Source organism: Eleutherodactylus coqui, chromosome 8, assembly GCF_035609145.1.
Source record: "Eleutherodactylus coqui strain aEleCoq1 chromosome 8, aEleCoq1.hap1, whole genome shotgun sequence".
NCBI classification, from domain to species: Eukaryota; Metazoa; Chordata; class Amphibia; order Anura; family Eleutherodactylidae; genus Eleutherodactylus; species Eleutherodactylus coqui.
This window is the reverse complement of record NC_089844.1, coordinates 2001771-2022183: the sequence shown is the minus strand read 5'-3', so window position 1 is coordinate 2022183 and position 20413 is coordinate 2001771. Positions and strand designations below refer to the sequence as shown.

The 20413-nt window shown below is 45.5% G+C and overlaps 1 protein-coding gene across 1 annotated transcript in view; it reads left to right on the top strand.

Moving 5' to 3' along the window:
• LOC136576111 (antigen WC1.1-like) overlaps positions 1 to 19087 on the top strand; it is a 175048-nt gene extending 155961 nt beyond the window's left edge. Inside the window, exon 12 of the mRNA XM_066575132.1 lies at positions 15982 to 19087. Coding sequence (XP_066431229.1) covers positions 15982 to 16085 — 104 coding nt within the window. The 3' untranslated portion in view covers positions 16086 to 19087. The remainder of the gene's footprint in view (positions 1 to 15981) is intronic.
• Positions 19088 to 20413: the final 1326 nt, after the last annotated feature.

Here is a 20413-nt window from a genome sequence, read left to right as displayed (position 1 = left end):
TTCCCCCCAGCGGTTCCCCCAGCAGTACTAATGCCTCACCCCCCCAGCGATTTTCCCAGCAGTCAGAATGCCCCCTCCCCCCCAGCGATTTTCCCAGCAGTCAGAATGCCCCCCCCAGCGATTTTCCCAGCAGTCAGAATACCCCCCTCCCCCCCCCAGCGATTTTCCCAGCAGTCAGAATGCCCCCCTCCCCCCCAGCGATTTTCCCAGTCAGAATGCCCCCCCTCCCCCCCAGCGATTTTCCCAGCAGTCAGAATGCCCCCCCTCCCCCCCAGCGATTTTCCCAGCAGTCAGAATGCCCCCCCTCCCCCCCAGCGATTTTCCCAGCAGTCAGAATGCCCCCCCCTCCCCCCCAGCGATTTTCCCAGCAGTCAGAATGCCCCCCCTCCCCCCCAGCGATTTTCCCAGCAGTCAGAATGCCCCCCCTCCCCCCAGCGATTTTCCCAGCAGTCAGAATGCCCCCCCTCCCCCCCAGCGATTTTCCCAGCAGTCAGAATGCCCCCCCTCCCCCCAGCGATTTTTTCCAGCAGTCAGAATGCCCCCCCCCCCAGCGATTCTCCCAGCTGTCAGAATGCCCACCCCCTGCCCCACATACTCCTCCTCGCGGGAGCGCCGCTCCTCTCCTGCCTGATCTCAGGTGCTCACTGAAGGCAGTGTGCTGCTGTTGGATGCCTTCTCCCCCTGCTCTTGCGGAACCAAAGTAGGAGACGTCGGGGGACGGGGGAGAAGGATCCTAGCTGCACACTGACTCACAGTGTGCGCCGGGATCAGCACAGAAAGCAGCGCTGAGTGAATGTCAGCAGGGGAGCCGCGGACCCTGCAGGCATTCACTAAGGTGGTGATGAGTGGCCGATGGCGACGCGTGCCAGCAGGGAGGGCTCTGCGTGCCGCCTCTGGCACGCGTGCCATAGGTTTGCCACCACTGGTATAGGCAGACCCCTCAAACCTTTCTGTAGCAACATAGAGGTGGACCCCTGAAACATTTCTTTGGCAATAGTATAGGCGAACCCCAGAAGAACATTTCTGTGGCAATAGTATAGGCGAACCCCAGAAGAACATTTCTGTGGCAAGTGTATAGGCGGACCCTAGAAGAACCTTTCTGTAGCAAGTGTATAGGGAGACCCCAGAAACCTTTCTATAGCAAGAGTATATGCGGACCCCTCTAACATTTTTGTAGCAAGTGTATAGGCGGTTCCCTGAAACCTTTCTGTAGCAAGAGTATAGGCGAACCCCTCAAACCTTTGTGTAGCAATAGTATAGGCGAACCCCTGAAACATTGGTGTACCAAGAGTATAGGCGAACCCCTGAAACATTTGTGTACCAAGAGTATAGGCGAACGCCTGAAACATTTGTGTACCCACAGTATAGGCGTACCCCTGAAACATTGGTGTACCAAGAGCATAGGCGAACCCCTGAAACATTTGTGTACCCACAGTATAGGCGTACCCCTGAAACATTGGTGTACCAAGAGTATAGGCGAACACCTGAAAAAATTTGTTTACCAAGAGTGTAGGCGAAGACCAGAAAAATTACTTTGCTAAGAGTATAGGCGAATGCCTGAAAAATTGGTGTACCAAGAGTACAAGTGTACTCCTGAAAAATTTGTTTTACCCCAAGGGCAAGTGAAACCCATAAACATTTTTTAAAGATAGAGGTTGTTGCTTAATTTGTAACAGAGCCTGGAGGCAGCCCTCCGAAAAAAATGATTTTAAAAGTGCCCTTTGGCCAGCAGAAAAATTAGCAGTTCAGTGTGATAGCATGCTGTTTTAGGAAGAGGAGGAGGAATAAGATCCGAAAGGAATAGACCAAGCTGTTTCTCACCTTTTTGGGGGTGAGAGAGCGGATGCATATTTCTCCTGTTGCAGCTAAAAGAATCTTTAGAATCCGCTGCTTTCTACCAGTGGAGAAGAGAAGTCTGGGGAAATCCAGCATTTGTTCATCTTAATCAGTGTAAGCCTGTCGGCACTGTCAGTTGACAGGCGGGTACGCTTAACCGTGATGATCTCCCCAGCAGCACTAAACACCCTCTCTGATAAGACGCTAGCGGCAGGACAGGCTAGCACCTCCAGGGCATGCAGCGCAAGTTTGTGCCACATGTCCAGCTTTGACACCCAATAGTTCTATGGAGCAGAGGCATCACGGAGGATGGTGGTACGATCGGCTATGTACTCCCTCACCATCTTTTTACAATGCTCCCTCCGACTCAGCCTTGACTGGAAAGTGGTGACACAGTCTGGCTGGGGAGCCAAAAAACTGGCAAAGGCCTTGGAGAGTGTTCCCTTGCCTGCGCTGGACATGCTGCCTCTGCCCCCACCTCCCCTGCTAGTTGGCTCTTTGAACTACGTCTTCTACCACTACCACTGTCAGATGGGAACTTTTGCATCAGTTTTTCCGCCAGGGCCCTGTGGTATTGCATCACTCTCGTACCCCTTTCCTCTTCGGGAATGAGAATGGAAAGGTTCCCCTTATACTGTGGGTCGAGAAGGGTGTACACCCAATAATCCGTGTTGGCCAGAATGCATCTAACGGGAGGGTCACAGCAAAGGCAGCCTAACATGAAGTCAGCCATGTGTGCCAGAGTCCCAGTATGCAACACATCGCTGTTCTCACTAGGAGGATGACTTTTATGATCCTCCTCCTCATCAGCCCATACACGATAAACAGATGAGAGGGAAGCAGCATGGGTACCAGCAATGTGTGGCCAGCAGTCTCTTCTTCCTCCTCTCCCTCCTCCAAAATGCACTGAGAAACAGACGTGAGGGTAGTCTGGCTATCAAGCGACATACTGTCATCCCCAATCTCCTGTTCTTTTTTTAAACCAAATTTTATTAAGGTTTTACATTAATTAAGACATTCAGTTTTCCATAGACCAATCACAGAGATAATTGTTAGCATAAGAAAACAGCAGAGGTACCGGATTGCAATGAGAAGAGTCTGTGTCTGCCGCTCCACGGTCTCTGGCATATGAATATGCTGTAACAGTAACATTAATGATAACTTATAATTACTATAATATAATATATAACTTTTTTCTCATCACTGCGGACGGGGAGCCCATTATCTAAGAGGGGTTAGCGTCTTTTCCCGTATTGCATAAGTGCGTCGTTGTAGCGCACATTTCCCGTGAGAGAAAAGATAAATAAGTTTAACCTCTGAACAATTCTTATGGGTGGGGGGGTTGGGACGGAGGGGGGGGATGGGAAGGATAAGGTAAAAGGGGGGTAGGGGAGGGTAGAGTGATCCGACGATATCTTAGTATGATCTAGGGGATTGCCCCCCACCGGAACTGGTTAACTTTTTGCTTCTCTAGAGAGGTACTCACAGTCAGGACTCGATCTGCCGCTTCGATGGATGCTAGATGCCGCGAAGCCACTCTCTACTCCCTCCTGAGTGCGCCAGACACCGGTCCTCAACTCCAGGAAGTCCACACTCCAGTCATGGGCCGGTATATAGTGGGGTTCGTGCCCCCTGGGTTTTCAAGGGTAACCGTTCATGTGTTATATGTCCCCGCAGATTTTTCATCTCTGGGTCTCTATCTAATGTGTATTAGTGCGCATGGGGTCATTGTTCTGGTTTATTTGTCTCCAGGGGTGCCATGTCTTGATAAATCCCTCGTGTGAGTCCGTGTTCCAGCTATGTAACTCCTCCATGTTGTAGATTGCCTCGACTTTGGTTTTCCAAAGTGCCAAAGCAGGTGGTGCTTTCTGTAGCCAGAGGGAGGGTATCAGTGCCTTGGCTGCATCTAAGAGGAAGGACAATAATTTGTCCCTAAGGGGGTGGAAGTTTGCTAAGATTCTCAAAGGAAGAGAGTCTCTGGTGTGATTCGGAAGTTAGGTTTAAGTAAGCGCAAGACCTCCTCTACTTCTTTCCAAAATGTGGTGAGTGCGTTACACTCCCACCAGATGTGATTGTAAGAGCCTGTTGCTGCGCCGCATCTCCAACATTTGTCCTGATCAGCTAGTTTATGTGTATATAGCCATTGTGGAGTCTTATACCATCTGGCTATGACTTTATAGTGGCTTTCCTGGAGCAAAATACAAGGAGACAGGCCGAATGAGGTCTGTAGGATCAGTTTTATATCTGATGTAGTGAGGGTTATTTTAAGTTCTTTTTCCCACGATGTTAAGAACGCAGGTTTGTAGGGGGCTGTGGGGGCGATGAACCTGTTATGAATACTGGATATGGAGCTATTGTTTGGGTGACTTTTTAAAGTCTTCTCAAAAGGGGTCTCCGGTCTCGTTGATTTAGAGGTTCTCTGGAAATCGCCAAATGTTTGTGTTATTTGAGCTTTTTGTAAGAAGGATAGAGGGAGTTGCGGAGCCAACGTTTCCAGAATATCCACTGGTTTTCTGTGTATTTGTGTTTGTAGGTCGCCTAAATTAAATGGTGCAAATCTCTTCCATAGGTTTCTGGAGACGCTATCCGATGGCCGGTTTAGGTACCTATTGAGGCTGCTCAATGGAGCTATAGGGGAGGGATCTGGAGCCAAGGAGTTTCTGTACTTGTCCCAGACCTCGCATTGGCCCCTTAGGAGTGGATTGAAATTTTTGGATCTATATTTATTTTTGGTTGGGAACCAGAGTTCCTCCAGGAAGGAGTCTCCCACACCTCCTTTAGCCAGTGTACGTAGGATATCGTCACCTAGGTCCAGCCAGTACCTAAGTTGAACTGCCAGGAAAAAATCGTGGACGCACGGTAACCCAATTCCCCCCTCGTTCTTCCTTTTGCTCATAAGGCTAAAAGCCAGACGTGGTCTCTTTTGTTTCCATGTATATCCTGAGAAGGCAGAGCGTATAGCTTTGAAGAACGTCTGGGTTAGATGAATGGGCACCATTCTGAGTTTGTATAAGATTTGAGGGAGGACATAGGACTTTAATATATTTTTCCTGCCTAGCCACGAGGCGCACGGGATGTCGTATTTCTGTAGTAGGAGTTTAATCTGCGTCAAGAGGGGCGCAAAGTTAGCGTTGTAAAGGTCATCGGTGTTCTTAGTAATTTTAATTCCTTAATAATCTATGGATGTATCGGACCATTCAAAGGGTGAGCTGGACCTGAGCTGGGGGATCGATACATTGAAAATAGCGGATTTAGTGAAATTTATCTTAAAGTTAGAGATGGAGCCAAAGGTATTTTGTAGGGTGATCAGGTTGGCAATTCCTGTTTCCGGTTCAGAAATTAGGAACATAATGTCATCCGCAAAGGCTGCCGCGCTCAAGCTAACTGAGTCCCCCTCCAGGCCCCTAATAGTAGGAGATAGCCTAACCATTCACAGTAGAGGTTCTAGAGTGAGAATGAAGAGAGACGGCGAGAGCGGACAGCCCTGGCGGGTGCCATTTCTGATGTCAATTGGGGGGAAAGTAGATTATTTATCTTTAGTCTTGCGTATGGTTCTTTGTATAGGGAGAGGATTTCAGAGATAAAGGTGGGTGGGAAGTTGAAATGACTCAGTACTCTTTCCATATAAGTCCAGCTCACCCTATCGAATGCCTTCTCGGCGTCAGTGCCGACTACTGCCAATTCTATATTGTGGGTCTGCGGGTATCTAATGGCGTGGAGCAATCTGTAGCAGTTGTCCCTGCCCTCTCTATTTTTGACAAAACCAGATTGTTCTATCTATCAGACGTGGAATGATGTCTTCTAGCCTTTTTGCCAGGAGTTTTGCCCAAAAATTAATATCCACATTAATAAGGGAGATGGGCCTGTAACTGCCACAGAGCTCCGGATTTTTATTTTCTTTATGGATGAGCGTTATGTGCACCTCTCGCACCTGTTTTGGGAGTTGTTTCCCTGACATGAGTGCGTTCATCACGTCTCTCAGTTTGGGGGCCAGCGTGTCTTTGAATGTTTTATAGTACATTGCTGGGAGACCAACTGGGCCAGGACTCTTTCCATTAGGGCTATTCTTAATTATATCTTCCACTTCCTTTAAGGAGATGGGTTGTAATAAGTTTAATGTCTCTATATTCTTCCACTTGGGAAGGTTAGCGGAAGAAAGAAAGTGGTCAATCTGATCTTTGGTGTTATTCCGATCTGTGAGAGAATCTGGGCTTTTGAGGTTGTAGAGATCAGCGTAAAACCTTTGAAAGGTCACTGCTATTTCCTTTGATGAGGACTTGGTTACGCCTAGATGATCTTTAATGGAGGAAATGTGGTTCCTAGATTTGGCTTTCTTAATTAAGGAAGTAAGTAGCTTGCTGCCCTTATTGCCATGTGCATAAAATTTGTATTTAAGATAAAGATGCTTTTTATTGTATCTAGATTCTAACAGGCGTTTAAGTTCCCGCCTGAGGTCCAACAGTTCCTCCATGTTATTCTTAACTAGAGACAGTTTGGTAAGTTGTTCTAGTTTCGCAATTTGGGTTAAAAGATTATCTATTTTGAATTGGTGTTGCTTTTTGATTTTGGAACCCAGAGAGATGAACAGGCCTCTCATGTATGCCTTGTGAGTTTCCCACAAAACCGGGGAGTCTACATCACCCGTGTCATTAAGCAGGAAGAACTCTTCTAACAGAGCTGTGAGGCGGTCCCTCTCTAATTCTGAGTCCAATAAAGAAGCGTTTAGTTTCCAAATCCATTCCCTATGTCCTTCTGCGGTAAGTCTGAGATCTATGTGTATGGGTGAATGGTCTGAGATGGTGATTGCTTCTATTTTTGCTTTCACTACCTTGGTCAGGATTTCTTTGGAGACATAGATATGATCAAGTCTCTAGAACGATTTATGTACTTGTGAAAAGTACGTATAGTCTTTTTCTGAGGGGTTAATGGATCTCCACGCGTCCACGACCTTCATCTCCTGAAGTATTTTATGCAGCTTTTTGGTTTATCTCTGGGAGATCCATGATCTACCCTTTGACGAGTCTAGTAGGGGGTTGAGGAACAGGTTAAAATCTCCTCCTAATACGATTGGGCCCTTAGCAAATTCTTTCAGTGTTCTCAATTGTTCTAGCAGCCAGTCTACTTGGTTCAAGTTAGGGGCGTAAAGATTTGCTATTGTTATTTTTGCGTTATTGATGGAGCCTTTTATGAAAAGTGTTCTCCCTAACTCGTCAGAGTACTTAGCTTTCAGGGAGAACACAATGGACTTGTGGATCAAGATTGACACCCCTTTAGAGGCGGAGACAGGATGTGTGTTATGATAGCACTGGGGGAAATTTTTCCCGGGGAGGTGACTATGTTTATCGGCCTTAAAGTGTGTCTCCTGGAGGAGCAGGATCTTGGTGTTGTATTTTTTGACTAATTGTGATATGCTGTACCTTTTTTGAGGAGAGTTCATTCCCTGAACATTAAACGACGTGACTCTGAGCGGCTCCGCGGCACCCGGCTTCTCCATCACTCCCTGGCAAGATCGAGTGATGCTTTTTTTTTTTAAACACTAGGAGATAAAGATACCAAAGTCAAAAGTCAGAGCACAGATTAGACACTCTATAATTCTCTAAGACAATGAGTAGATTGTCAGACGTCGCAGTCCGGACTGTATCTCTGACACCTACAGCTGTTTGTGTGTTGGGGGTTAGGGTGGAAGGGAGGTTTAGGGAAGTAAGAGGGAGGAAAAGAAGGGGGGTGGGTAGGTCGTACAATGGAAGAAAGGTTGTTAAGTTAACGAGTCAGCACCTTAAGTGCTGTATGAGATACGAGTGGGCTCCGTAAAATTACTAGAGCACAGACGTATACCCTGGGCGGAAAAGAAATATTTCGACTATGAAATGAAAAAGTTTAGCTGAAGCCTAATCGGGGGAGCACAATAAGGCACTATTCTTATGGGGAGACATAACAAGGGGGAATCAACCAGAAAGTTACAACCGGCGGAATCTGGCAGCGTCGTCGGAACGCTGTAATTTGGCGAACATTTCCTCTCATGTCCGGAAGGTGGTCTTCCCGGGCCTTGTCAGCAAAGTCTTGTTAAACTTAGGAATTCAACTGGTTCTTTAAACATAGCTGAGGGATTAGAAGAATCCCTGACTTTTTAACTTCAGGTGGTTCCGTCGGTGTTTTCCTCTCTTTGTTTCTTTTTCTGTTTACTACGAGGGGATTTCACATGGGTGACTGTGTGCCAGCTGTCTTGCGAAGGTAGTGTAGGCAGGGTCGGGAGCTCCGGGAGGGGGAGCCAGTTAGGGAGGTTTATGGGTTCAAGCCCCAAGAAGTGCCAGCTTTCCTGTAAGTCCTCTGGGGATCTTATCTTGATCCTCCTCCCTTTGTAAGTGATCCCAATTCCGAAAGGAAACAGCCACGCATATTTGATGTTTTTGGCTTTTAGTTCCTCCAAAAGGGGTCGCAATAACCTGCGCTTGGCTAAGGTAGAGGGGGAGAGGTCCTGGAAGATCTGGATCGCCGCGCCGTCATACTGCAAGTTTCTGGAGCTGCGTGCAGCATTCAAAATGGCCAATGCGTCCGGAAATGACAGCACTTTGTACACTATGTCCCTGGGGGGGTCAGATGGGACCGGTTGTGGTCTGAGGGCCCTATGGACTCTTTCTATAATGATCTCTGCTGCTCTGTCCTCCCCCAGCAAACTCACAAAAATCTCCATCATAACTTTCTGCAGGGTTTCAGATGCCCAGGTCTCTGGGAGTCCTTTTATGCGGACATTATTGCGGCGACTCCTGTTTTCCAAGTCCTCTTGCATGAGGATCATCTTATTTAGCTGGGAGTGCTGCTCTGTCACCACCGCTGCCAGCTCCCCCGTATGTATGGTGATGGTTGCCGTGGAGCTCTCAAGCTCCTCCACTCTCCTCCCCACGCTCCTTACCTCCTCCTTAATGGCTGTTAATTCAGCAAGCAGGGGACTCATGGTTGTGGACAAAAGATCCCTCATGAATCCTTTTGAAAGGGGTTCGTCTGCTTCTCCCTCCGAGGAGACTTCTCCTTCCCGCGCTGCTGTCAGAGCTGAAGCTGCCGCCGGCGCCATCTTGCCCACCGCATGTGGAGAGTGGGAGCTTCTATCTTCAGAAATCTCTGAAGATCCGTTTGCCCCCGGGCTGGACGAGGAGTCACAGTGTGATCTCCTGCTTTCTCCCTGCCAGGTTTCCCCATTTTCGGGTAAGATCGCTGCTGGTAAGTGCCTTTCTTTGTGCTATGGAGATGGAGTGTTCTTTGTGCTATGGAGATGGAGTGCAGGCTCTAAGCGTCCATCTCTCTCCGCAGTTAGGCTCCGCCCCCATCTCCTGTTCTAACCGCAAAGCGTAGGCCTTTATGCTTAGCAGCAAACTTCTCAGCAGGCAAAGCAGCGGGATGGTAACGCTAATAATGGCCGCTCACCATTTGTGTAGACTCCTCAAAGTTTCCGAAGACCTGACAAATGTCTGCCATCCACGCCCACTCCTCTATGAAGAACTGCGGAGGCTGACTACCACTCCACCGGCCATGTTGCAGCTGGTATTCTACAATTGCTCTACGCTGCTCGTAAAGCCTGGCCAACGTGCAGTGTAGAATTCCAGCGCGTGAGCATGTCACACAGCAGTTGGTGCTCTGGCAGCTGGAACCGATGTTGCAGTGTCCTGAGGGTGGCAGCATCTGTGGTGAACATGCGGAAATGTGTACCTTGGTAAGCAGGTCAGACAAGTGGGGGGCAGTTTTTCAGAACCTGCTGAACCACCATATTGAACACGTGGGCCAGGCATGGCACATGTGTGAGGCTGCCAAGCTGCAGAGCTGCCACCAGGCTACGGCCGTTGTCACACACGACCATGCCCGGTTGGAGGCTCAGCGGTGAAAGCCAGTGGTTGGTCTGCTCCGACAAACCCTGTAACAGCTGTGAGCCGGTGTTCCTCTTGTCACCTAAGCTGATTAGTTTCAACGTGGCTTGCTGACACTTTCCCACAGCTGTGCTTCTGTGCCACATGCTAGCGACTGCTGGCAACGTACTCACACTTCTTAATTGAGAGGTGGAGGTGGTGGAGGAGGAGGGGGTTGGAGGAGGTGGCATAATACAACGCAGAAATCATCACAGAGGTAGGACCTGCTATGCTCGTTGTGGGTAGCACGTCAGTGGTCCCAGGCTCTGACTCAGTCCCAGCCTCCACCAAGTTCAGCCAATGTGCCATCAGGGATATATAGTGTCCCTGCATGCCAGCACTTGTCCACGTGTCCATCGTTAAGTGGACCTTCCTAGTAACCGCATTGGTGAGGTCACGGATTATGCTGCGGAAGACGTGCTGGTGTAGGGCGGGGACGACGCACCAGGAAAAATAGTGGCGACTAGGGCCCGAGTAGCGCGGGACCGCCGCCGCCATCATGTTTTTGAAAGCCTCCTTTTCGGCTAACCTGTATGGCAGCAACTCCAGGCTGAGTAATTTGGCAATGTGCATGTTTAAAGCTCGTGCATGCGGGTGGGTAGCAGCATATTTCTGCTTTCGCTCCAACGCTTGTGTTAGCGACAGCTGAACGCTGTGCTGAGAGACATTGCTCAATAGCGTGGAGGACCGTGGAGGTGAGGGTGTGGTTGCAGGCCAGGATGCGCTCATGCCTGTGTCCTGGGATTGGATCTGTGTGGCAGGTTGTGGACAGGGAAAGAGGCAGTGGTGTAACCCGGAGGCGGTGAATGGCCTTCGTTCCACCTTGTGGTGTGCTTGGCCATCATATGCCTGCGCATGCTGGTGGTGGTGTGGCTTTGAACACCTGGCCCTCTGCACGGAGGCTTGCAGCGAGGGGGTGCTGTGGGAAACAGTTGGGGGATTATTTGCTCTGGCCCTGCCTCTCCTCCTGGCCACCCCACTGCTCTTCCAACCTGTCCTGCTGCTGCACTTGCCTCCCCCTCTGAAGCCCTGTCTTCAGTAGGCTTAGCAAGCCATGTGGGGTCAGTCACCTCATCGTCCAGCTGCTCTTCCTCTGTGCGCTCCTCCCTAGGACTTTTTGCCCTTACAACAACCTCACTGACAGACAACTGTGTCTCATCATCCTCATCCACAAAAAGCTCTTGAGCCAGTTGCCGGACGTCCCTATTCTCATCACGCGGACTCTGGGAAATTTCCAAATGTTGGGCATCGGTCACGACAAATTCCTCAGGTTGGTGAGGAAACGTTTTTCCCTCTTAGGGCAGGGACCTGAGAACAGTTCCTGGGAGTCTGCCTGCTCAGAATCTGTAATTTTCCTGGAGTGACAAGGCAGAGAGGAAGGAGGAGCAGCTAGAGAATTCAGAGGTGCAGTCCCTAGCCCGATAGTAAAGGACTGCGTAGAAGACTGGGGGTTCGATACATTGCTGGACACGTTATCCACGATCCACAACAGGAGCTGCTTGCACTGCTGTGCTTCTAATAAAGGTCTACCACGCGGACCCGCAAATTGTGATATGAGGCTGGGGAGCGGAGAGATGCGGCGCTCTCCTAATTCCTCAGCAGCCGGCTCTAATTCACCCCGCCCAAGTCCTTAGCCTGTGCCCACACCCTCACTTGGACACCCGCGTCCACGTCCTCGACCCTTACCCCTACTTCTCATTATGTCAGGGCCCAAATAAATTAACCCACTGTATAGTGCAAAGAACTGGGGCTAATTCACCGCCCACAAAGACTTGTAGATACCGGAGGCTCTATGCTGTGACAAAAAAAATGTAACCGCTATCTTGCTCTGATACCTAGGGGGAAATTAGCACTCGTAGAGACTTGTAGATAAGAGAGGCTGTATGGAGTGGCAGAAGAAAGTAACCCACTGTATAGTGCTGATAACAGCGGCTTCTTCACCACACACAAGAAAAGAGTATTGTGAGATGCTCTGCATAGGGGCAGAAAACTATTAACCCGGTAGATAGTGCAGATAACTGCGGCTACTTCACCGCACACAAGGAAAGGTTATTGTGAGATGCTCTGCACAGGGGCAAAAAACTATTAACTCAGTGGATAGTGCTGATAACTGCGGCTACTTCACCCAACACAGTGAATGGTAGATGTGAGATGCTCTGCACTTCCCCAGAAAAAAAATTGCAGACTGTTTAGCGGTAAGAACTCTGGCTAATTGACTGCACACAGCAAATGGGAGATGTGAGATGCTCTGCACTTCCCCAGAAAAAAATTAGCAGACTAATTAGCATTGAGAACTCCGGGTAATTCACCGCACACAGCAAATGGGAGATATTCTGCGCAGCCTCAGAAAAAATTAACGGACTGTGTAGCGATGAGAACTCTGGCTAACTCTGCACACAGCAAATGGGAGATGTGAGATGCTCTGCACTGCCCCAGAAAAAATTAGCGGACTGTTTAGCGATGAGAACTCTGGCTAATTGACTGCACACAGAGAATGGTAGATGTGAAATGCTCTGCACAGGCCTAGATGCTTGAAAAAAAAATTGGTGCACTACTGCTCCTAGCCAGCCAAAAAAAATGCAAACAATGAGGAGTAGCCCTAAGAAGGACTGTTGGGTTCTTGAAGACAGGATCCTCCCTACTCTAAGACTTTCCCTATCTCAGCAGCAACTCATTTCCTAACCTCTGCCAGCATGCGTCTGAGGCGAGCCGTGGGCGGCAACAGCTTTAATACTCGGTGGTCACCTGATCCCGCCAGCCACTCACTGCTGTAGACGTGCACAGGGCTGGCACGTCTCAGCAGGAACTGGTAATGCCTACCTCGCATGTTTATTGGCTAAAAAATGGTGCTCAACATGCGGGGCAGTGAAATGAAATTTACTTGATTACCACGTGGTGCTTGACTCGAGTAACGAGCATGTTGAGTAGCCTAATACTTGAACAAGCATCAAGCTCGGACGAGTGCGCTCTCTCATCTCTAATAATTACATAGAAGTTATTCTTTCAAAGTCCCTGAATCAAAAGTCAGTAATGCCAAGTCACAGACTTTGAATAGAGCTTGCATGCTCACTCAGCTTGCATGCTCATGTATGTTTGATTGAGGGCTTAAACAGATGGGCCTATATGCAACTATGCTTCCCACTATGGAGCGTTGTTGTGCATGAATGTTTGGGTCTTTTTTCAGACTATTCAAAAGAAAAAAAAAGAAGCAAGTAGACAGGTCCCCTGTCAATGGGATCATGTAGAAACACAGCAAATATGCAACTACATGTGTATTCAGTGCATTTTTACACATTTTGCCTGCCTGGGAAGAACAGGAAAAGAAAGTGGCAAAAATTGGATCTTCTTCTGTATTTTTGCAAAACAACCCAAACCATAAAACTCTAAATATGCGCATACAAACACAGTGAAAACTGTCTGATTTTCATGCACCAAAACTACATATGCGTAACCCTTAGGGCTGCTTCACATTTAAAATTTGCCCGCACTGAACACAGAGTAAAGAACCCACCGATTTCAATGGGTTCATTCTCAAAATAGGGCCTACCCTATTTTCCTGCAATTTGCACATCAAAACTGCCATAGAAGTATATGGCGGCCTTTAAAAATACGCAGGGGGAAGGGTGTGACACTACGCAAATGGCAGGAAAAAGAAGACAGCTGGACCTTATTAAGCTTAAATAGCCATTAAATTCCACGGATATGGTATGTAAAGCGCACATGTGAACTGGCCCTGTGTGACAGTAATATGCGTAGACATGCACACAACACCCTGATTATGATCCTCTTCACACCTTGCTTATACACAAATATGCTGTGCATACGAAAAGTCAATGGTAGTGTATCAAAATGCAGTGAATATGCCTTTGCATGAATATTCACTGCAACTTCACAAATGTTGCCAGAAGATGGAGAAGATGGTAGGGAAGAAAGTTTTTTTTTCTTTTGGCATGAAATAAATGCATTGAATATGGATGTAATACATGTGTTAACCCCTTAGTGACAGCCCCATTGCTTTTTTACATCCTGGCTTGCCGGGCTTTAATCTTTGGGGATGTAAAAACACGTTCGCTCTGAGGATTAAAGCCACGTGGGCTGTGGACGTGACAGCTCCATGCTGTCAGCTGCCGAAGGTTGTGGGGAGATGAAATTAAGGACCATAGGGCCCCAGATTTATCCATGGATCTTACCCCTGTTTCTGCACAAAGTCCCTTTGCAAAATGGCGGATGCATCCGCAAAAGCTGTGGATTGCTAAGGTAATTTAAAATCTCTCTGCTCCTGGCTACCAAACATACGCGGGCCCTGGTCACATGATCGCTGCTATCTATTAGATAACGGTGATCACGTAGAAGTAAAAACAGTTTAAATGTCACCTCCTGTCGTGGATCCTTGGTGCCTTCCCTAACGTCGGCAAAATGGCGGAAGTAAGTTTAGAAGCTGAAGAGGGCCGGGAAAATTTAAGATCTCTTTGCTCTTGGCTAAAGGTAGCAAAGACCCTGGAACAGTGACCACAGATCGTGGTGAGCGGTCCCCCATAGCGTGATTGCCGTTATCCAATGGATAAGAGCAATCACGTAAAAGTTGAAGTTTATTGCTCCTTTCGGCTTGGGCCCGGTTGCAAATACAGACATAAGATAAAGCCCACAAAAGGGTATGTTTCTGAACACAGGACAAACAGGGGGATCCATTTTGGGGTGAAAGCCTTCAATCATATGTGTGCTGAACAAAAAAACTGTTTTTAAAATTACATAATTGCCAAAAAAATGAAAATCATAATTTTTCCTTCTGCTTTGCTTAGATTCATTCAAAAACTGTAGGGTCAAAATACGCAGTACACCCCTAGATAAATTCATTAAGGGGTATTATTTTCAAAATGGGGCCATTTTTTTGGGTTCTCTATTGTTCTGGCAGCTGAAGGGCCCTACAAGTGGGCAATGGGGCCTAAATCACCTTCAAGCTAAACTTTTGTTCTAAAAACCACTGGCTGCTCCTTTCATTTTGGGCTCCATTGTGCATATGAACATAAGATTAGGGCCACAATGGGTATATTTCTGAACACAGGACAAAGAGGGGTATCCATTTTGGGGTGCAAGTCTTCATTCAAATGTGTGCTGTACAATTTTTTTTTTTTTAAATGACACAAATGGCAAAAAAATGAAAATTGTAATTTTTTTCCTACTGCTTTGCTTAAATTAATTCAAAAACGGTGTGGCCAATAGGCAGTACACCCCTAGATAAATTCAGTAAGGGGTCTAGTTTTCAAAATGGGGTCAATTGTGGGGGATCTCCATCATTTTGACTGCTCAAGAGTTCTACAAGTGTGCTAGGGGGCCTAAAATGCCTTCAAGCAAAATTTCTGTTTTGAAAACCACCTTTCATTTTGTGGCCAGTTGTGCATACAGACATGAGATTAGGGCCACAATGGGTATATTTCTGAACACAGGACAGATATATCCATTTTGGGGTGTAAATACTCATTTTGTGTGCACTAAGGAAAAAAATGTCTTTAAAATTATATATTTGCAAAAATATAACATTTTATTTTTTCTCCTCTAAATTGCATTACCTCCTGAAAAAAAACCGTGGAGTCACAATACTTATGGCACCCCTCAGTGGATATATTAAGGGGTGTAGTTTTTAAAATGGGGTCATTTGTGGGGGTATCTATCATACTGACACCTATGAGCCTTTGCAAGCTTGGCTTGGTATAGGAAAACAAAGTGTTCCTCGAAATGTTGATTTTGTATGTCTCCTAAAAAGCTAAAAAAAGTTTTTCTAATGTGCATCCAGAATAAAGTAAACAGATGAAAATATATATTATCAAAGATGTGTACCATTTGTTTGCACATATTTGAGATATTACAATTGGAAATGTGAAAATTTCAAACTTTTCCCAATTTTATCACTTTTAATAAGTATACACAAATTCTATTGGACTATTTTTACCATCTAACTGAAGTAAAACATGTAGATAAAAATCACTTGGATATGCAAAACCTTTACAGAGTTATTCTATGTTAAAGTAACACATGTCAGATTTCAAAAATTTCTCCCCGTCACTGCGGGGTTAAAAAACCCAAAAAAATACACTAAATACATACATAAACATGTAGTGAAAATGATGTGACTATTACATGCATATGACCATGTGATTGGGCTCTAACAATGTAACAATACATTGAGCCAAGTAAAGTACATAATACATAATTGCTCAGTAGATTAATATCTATTCTTTTTTACTGTTTTCAGACGCCATTCTCCTGAATAATGAGCAGAATGTTTCCATATCTGACAATCAGGACGAGATTCTTCTCTCTGTGGACCACGATTATGATGATTCCATGTCTGCATAACCAGAACCTGACCGAGTGGATTATTGTCACATTGTAGATAAATGTATGACAAGAGTAATAATAGAGAGTAGAGTCTCTCTCATCCGTATATTCATTGATGAATGAGGGTTTTGTTTAACATACTTTTTATTAAGAATAGAATCATTTTACAACATAGAAATGGTATAGGTACATGAATATCAATCATAAGCTCATGTCTCATGTATATAATATTGGCATTTTAGACATCAATACAGTGTTCGTTGAGTCTAAAGGCCCACTTAGACATAACGATTATCACTCAAAAGCCATCTTTTGAGCAATAATCGTGTGTAACTGCACTGACATCGTGCAGGTTTCTGTTAAGCCATCGCTCATCGTTGTCTTTTAGCGTGCTGAAAGACAATGATGAGCCTTATCAGGAATTCACAGTGGGATACAGCTGATACTATTGTTTCAGCTCTATTCCGCTCCCTAAACACAGGCTGGGTATAAAGAACACAGCTGGACAGCTGTGTTCTTCATACCCCGTTTGGAGCGTCCGGCTGTATAACAGCCAGGCACTCCAAGCGGGGAACAACTGAATGCAAAAGACAAGCGGCCCCACTTGTCTTATGCATCCCCTGCTCAGAGTGCTTGGCTGTTATACAGCCGAGCACTCCAAGTGGGGAACAACTGGATGCAAAAGACAAGCGGCCCCACTTGTCTTATGCATCCCCTGCTCAGAGTGCTCAGCTGTTATACAGCCGAGCACTCCAAGCAGGGAACAGCTTGATGCAGAAGACAAGCGGCCCCATTCGTCTTCTGCATCCTCCGCTCGAAGCGAAAGGTGATCGCTCAACGTTTGAGTGATCACCTTGTCCTGTAAATGACACAATAATTAGCGCTCAAAAGTCGCACAAAAGACCTCTTAATCGTTGTGTCTAAATGGGCCTTAACATATATTGTCATTTGGTAATATAATTGCTTTGCTTACCGTGAAACCAAAAGGATTAGTCAGCATGCTAACAGTAACATATAAGAAGGGAAGGCTAAAGCCAAACATGGGTTAAAGAAAAAGGAAGTGTATGCCCATCATAATAATCTTAATAGGCATTCGGTGCTGCCGCATGTGAAACCCGTACTAAAGTATCCTAGAAAATATTAGTGAACAATAAGAAAAGAAAATAGAATTAAATTTAAAAAAAACATTAAGGGATACTGAGTAATCGAATGAGTGAGATTATCATTGTTAAGTCCAATGCTGCATTTGTATAAGAATTGGGAGTAGTGTAGGGAGGTACCGACAATTAATAAGCATACCCTTAGCTTGACATGTATAACCCTTTTTTATTTAGGTTCTCCAGCCAAGTTGTGCATCTAGGGTGGTATAGATGATAATTACTTTGGTGTAATGCTATTGAGCCTTCCATAGAGCAGTTATAATTAACACGTTGAATTACTTTGATAATGGTGGGAATATTGCTAGACCTCCATTTTTTAGCTATCAGCTACTTCACCACAACAAGCCTGTTAAAAAGAACTGGCTTCTCTAAGGGTGGTAGATCATCTAGCCCTAAATTGAGCAAACAAAGAGTCAGAGACCATGGTGTGCGTTATCCCGAAAGAAGGTTTAACTACCCTAGAATATATGTAATATAGTGCCCAAGTCCAAGTGGCAATGCCAACAGAGACTAGATATTGTGGCAGATATTAATGAAATTCTATATGGTATGAAATATCATCTACATAAACGTTTTCTTGTTGTCTCCAAGTAAGATGAGCCTTGGGAATATTAGCTGCCCGGAAAGCTTGATACTAAGTGGAGTTATCCACTGTAATATTTAAATCTCTTTCTAATCTAGCCACACCCTGGTGCATATCAGGAGATTTTCAGAAACAGTTTGATATGTCTTAGAAAGTCCTTTTTTGTGCTAGTGATATTTAAAAAAAGAAAAGGTCAAATGGGGACTGGGGGTGCCATTGGACTAGGCACCGCTGACAAGTAAGTTCTTTTTCACAATATCTTAAACCCATCTATCATCGGAGCGCTGAGCACTTTTTTGATACTACATACATATCTTTATTTTCTCTGGCATATAATATGCCTAGAGTCTTCTCATGATGCTCTCCCGACTAGACTATACAACACCAGCTTGGATTATATGACGGACCGGTATCTACTAATATAGTAGACCGGCAGCGCCGGGGTGAGTCTATCCTTCTCTCTCTTTATTCATATAAGATACAAATTTGTATACATTCACTTCTTTACTGCCCCACTGGAGCGCTGCCTCTGACTTTTTGCTCTAAAAAACAATCGAGGGGTGCTGGCAGACCATTGGTTTCAATGGAGCCGCCAGCAGCAGCCGTGGCTCCATTGAAAGCAATGGGCAAGGACCTGCATTCACGCGTGTTTGTGCACGTACGTGGGTGCGCACTTTTTTGCCACCTATGTATGGCACATGCACACGCTTGTGTGAAGCAACCCTAAGAATGATTCAGGAATATATCCCAATGCCATGGATTTTAATGAAGCAATAGTTGTATTTACTTCTGTTAAAGTAAAATCCTCTGACGGGGCAGAACGTTGAGCTGAAGATATAGAGGGAAGTTGTACTGAGTTAAGAAATGTGTTAATTCTAGCCTCTGATGGTTGCACCACAGAGGAATTATGCTGTAAATGACATAAGGAAGAGTAATAATTGTGAGAGTATTAGAAATATCTTGTGGATTGAAAATTATTTTTCCCTGTTAGAATTCTAAAGAAAAGAAATCTTAGATTAATAAGAAACATTTTTTCAAGCGGCGAGCTAACAAGGACCCAGCTTTACTGCTATGACTGTAGTATAAAGCTTTGAGTCTCCTTATATAAATATGTTTTAGCACTAAATACGTGGGTTCAGTCTATGGTGTAACCTGCCAGCTCTTGAGCGCTGAGTTGGCAATAAGATTGTTTATTTACCTGCTTAATACTTAGCATGGAGTTAGTAATTCGAAGGATGGAGGCTTCTCTCTTTTTCCTGTCTTTAGCTGCAAAACTAACCTAGTGTCCGCTAATAAAAGCTTTATGAGAGCACCATACCATTGTGTCGCCTACTTCATTATTATAGTTGAATGGAAAAGAATCATCCCAAACTGCCCCAAACCATTGCAGGTATTAATTAGAATGAAGTATATATTGTTTGATTCTCCAGTGGACGGAGGGAGGTTGGTTAAATTTCTCATCAACTGTTATATGCATGGGAGCATGATCAGACCATTTAATTAGACTAATCTCAGACCACACGAGTCTCCGATATAACTGATTATCTACAAGGGAGGTCAATTCTTGAGTAACATCTGTGAGGATTTGAGAAGAAGGCATAGTCTCTTTCTCATAAATTTTGTATCCTCCACATCTAACAAGCCTTCTTTGTGCATAAATTGAAATAGATCGGAAGGGGAATCTGAATTAACTGGAGCTGAAAAATCTAAAGAAGGCCACATGGTTTTATTGATGTCACCCAATACTAGTAAAGCTCTTTTTTTGACCTTGTACTCATAATTAGGTTTAAAAAGTTGTTTAACAAAGTGAAGCTGCCCAACATTAGATGTGTAAAGGGAAACTTAGTTCACAGACTAAAATCATATATCCCCCTGATTGTCCTGGTGTTCAAGTTCTTTAAAAGCAAGTGTACAACACATAGCAATGGTTACTCCTCTTTATGCTATAAAGGTCTGCACTCACCAGGTGCATTTCCTGAATGCACAGTATATTGGATTTATCTATTAGTGCCTCCCTACACAGGCAGGATTGCTTATAGGGGTTATAAAGTCCCTTTACATTTATTGAAGTGACCATGATAATAAAAAGGGCTGATCATAGGTGTAACGCATGAGTACTCATAGTTACGTGTACCTCTGAACTGTACACTAGATACACATAGTAACATAGTAAGCTAGGCCGAATGAAGATAATGTCCATCTAGTTCAGCCTGTTAATAGTTCCTACTTGTCTGTAAGGCCCGGGTCAACAACCCGCTGCTCCCCTAAAATCTATATCCTGTAATATCCTTCCGCTCCAGAAAGACATCAAGTCCCCTTTTAAACTCCTGTATGGATCCTGCCATCACCACGTCCTTAGGCAGAGAGTTCCACAGCCTCACTGCTCTTACAGTAAAGCACCCTTTTCTGTGTTGGTGATGAAACCTGCTTTCTTCTAGACGTAGCGAATGCCCTCTTGCAGTCCTGGGTGTAAACAGATCAAGGCAGAGATCCTTGTATCGTCCCCTCATGTATTTATACTGTTAGCGCAACATTCGCTATTATAGATATACCGTGTGTTCCAAATTAAATAATATGTGTACAGGCCTGGAGAGCCTTCAAAG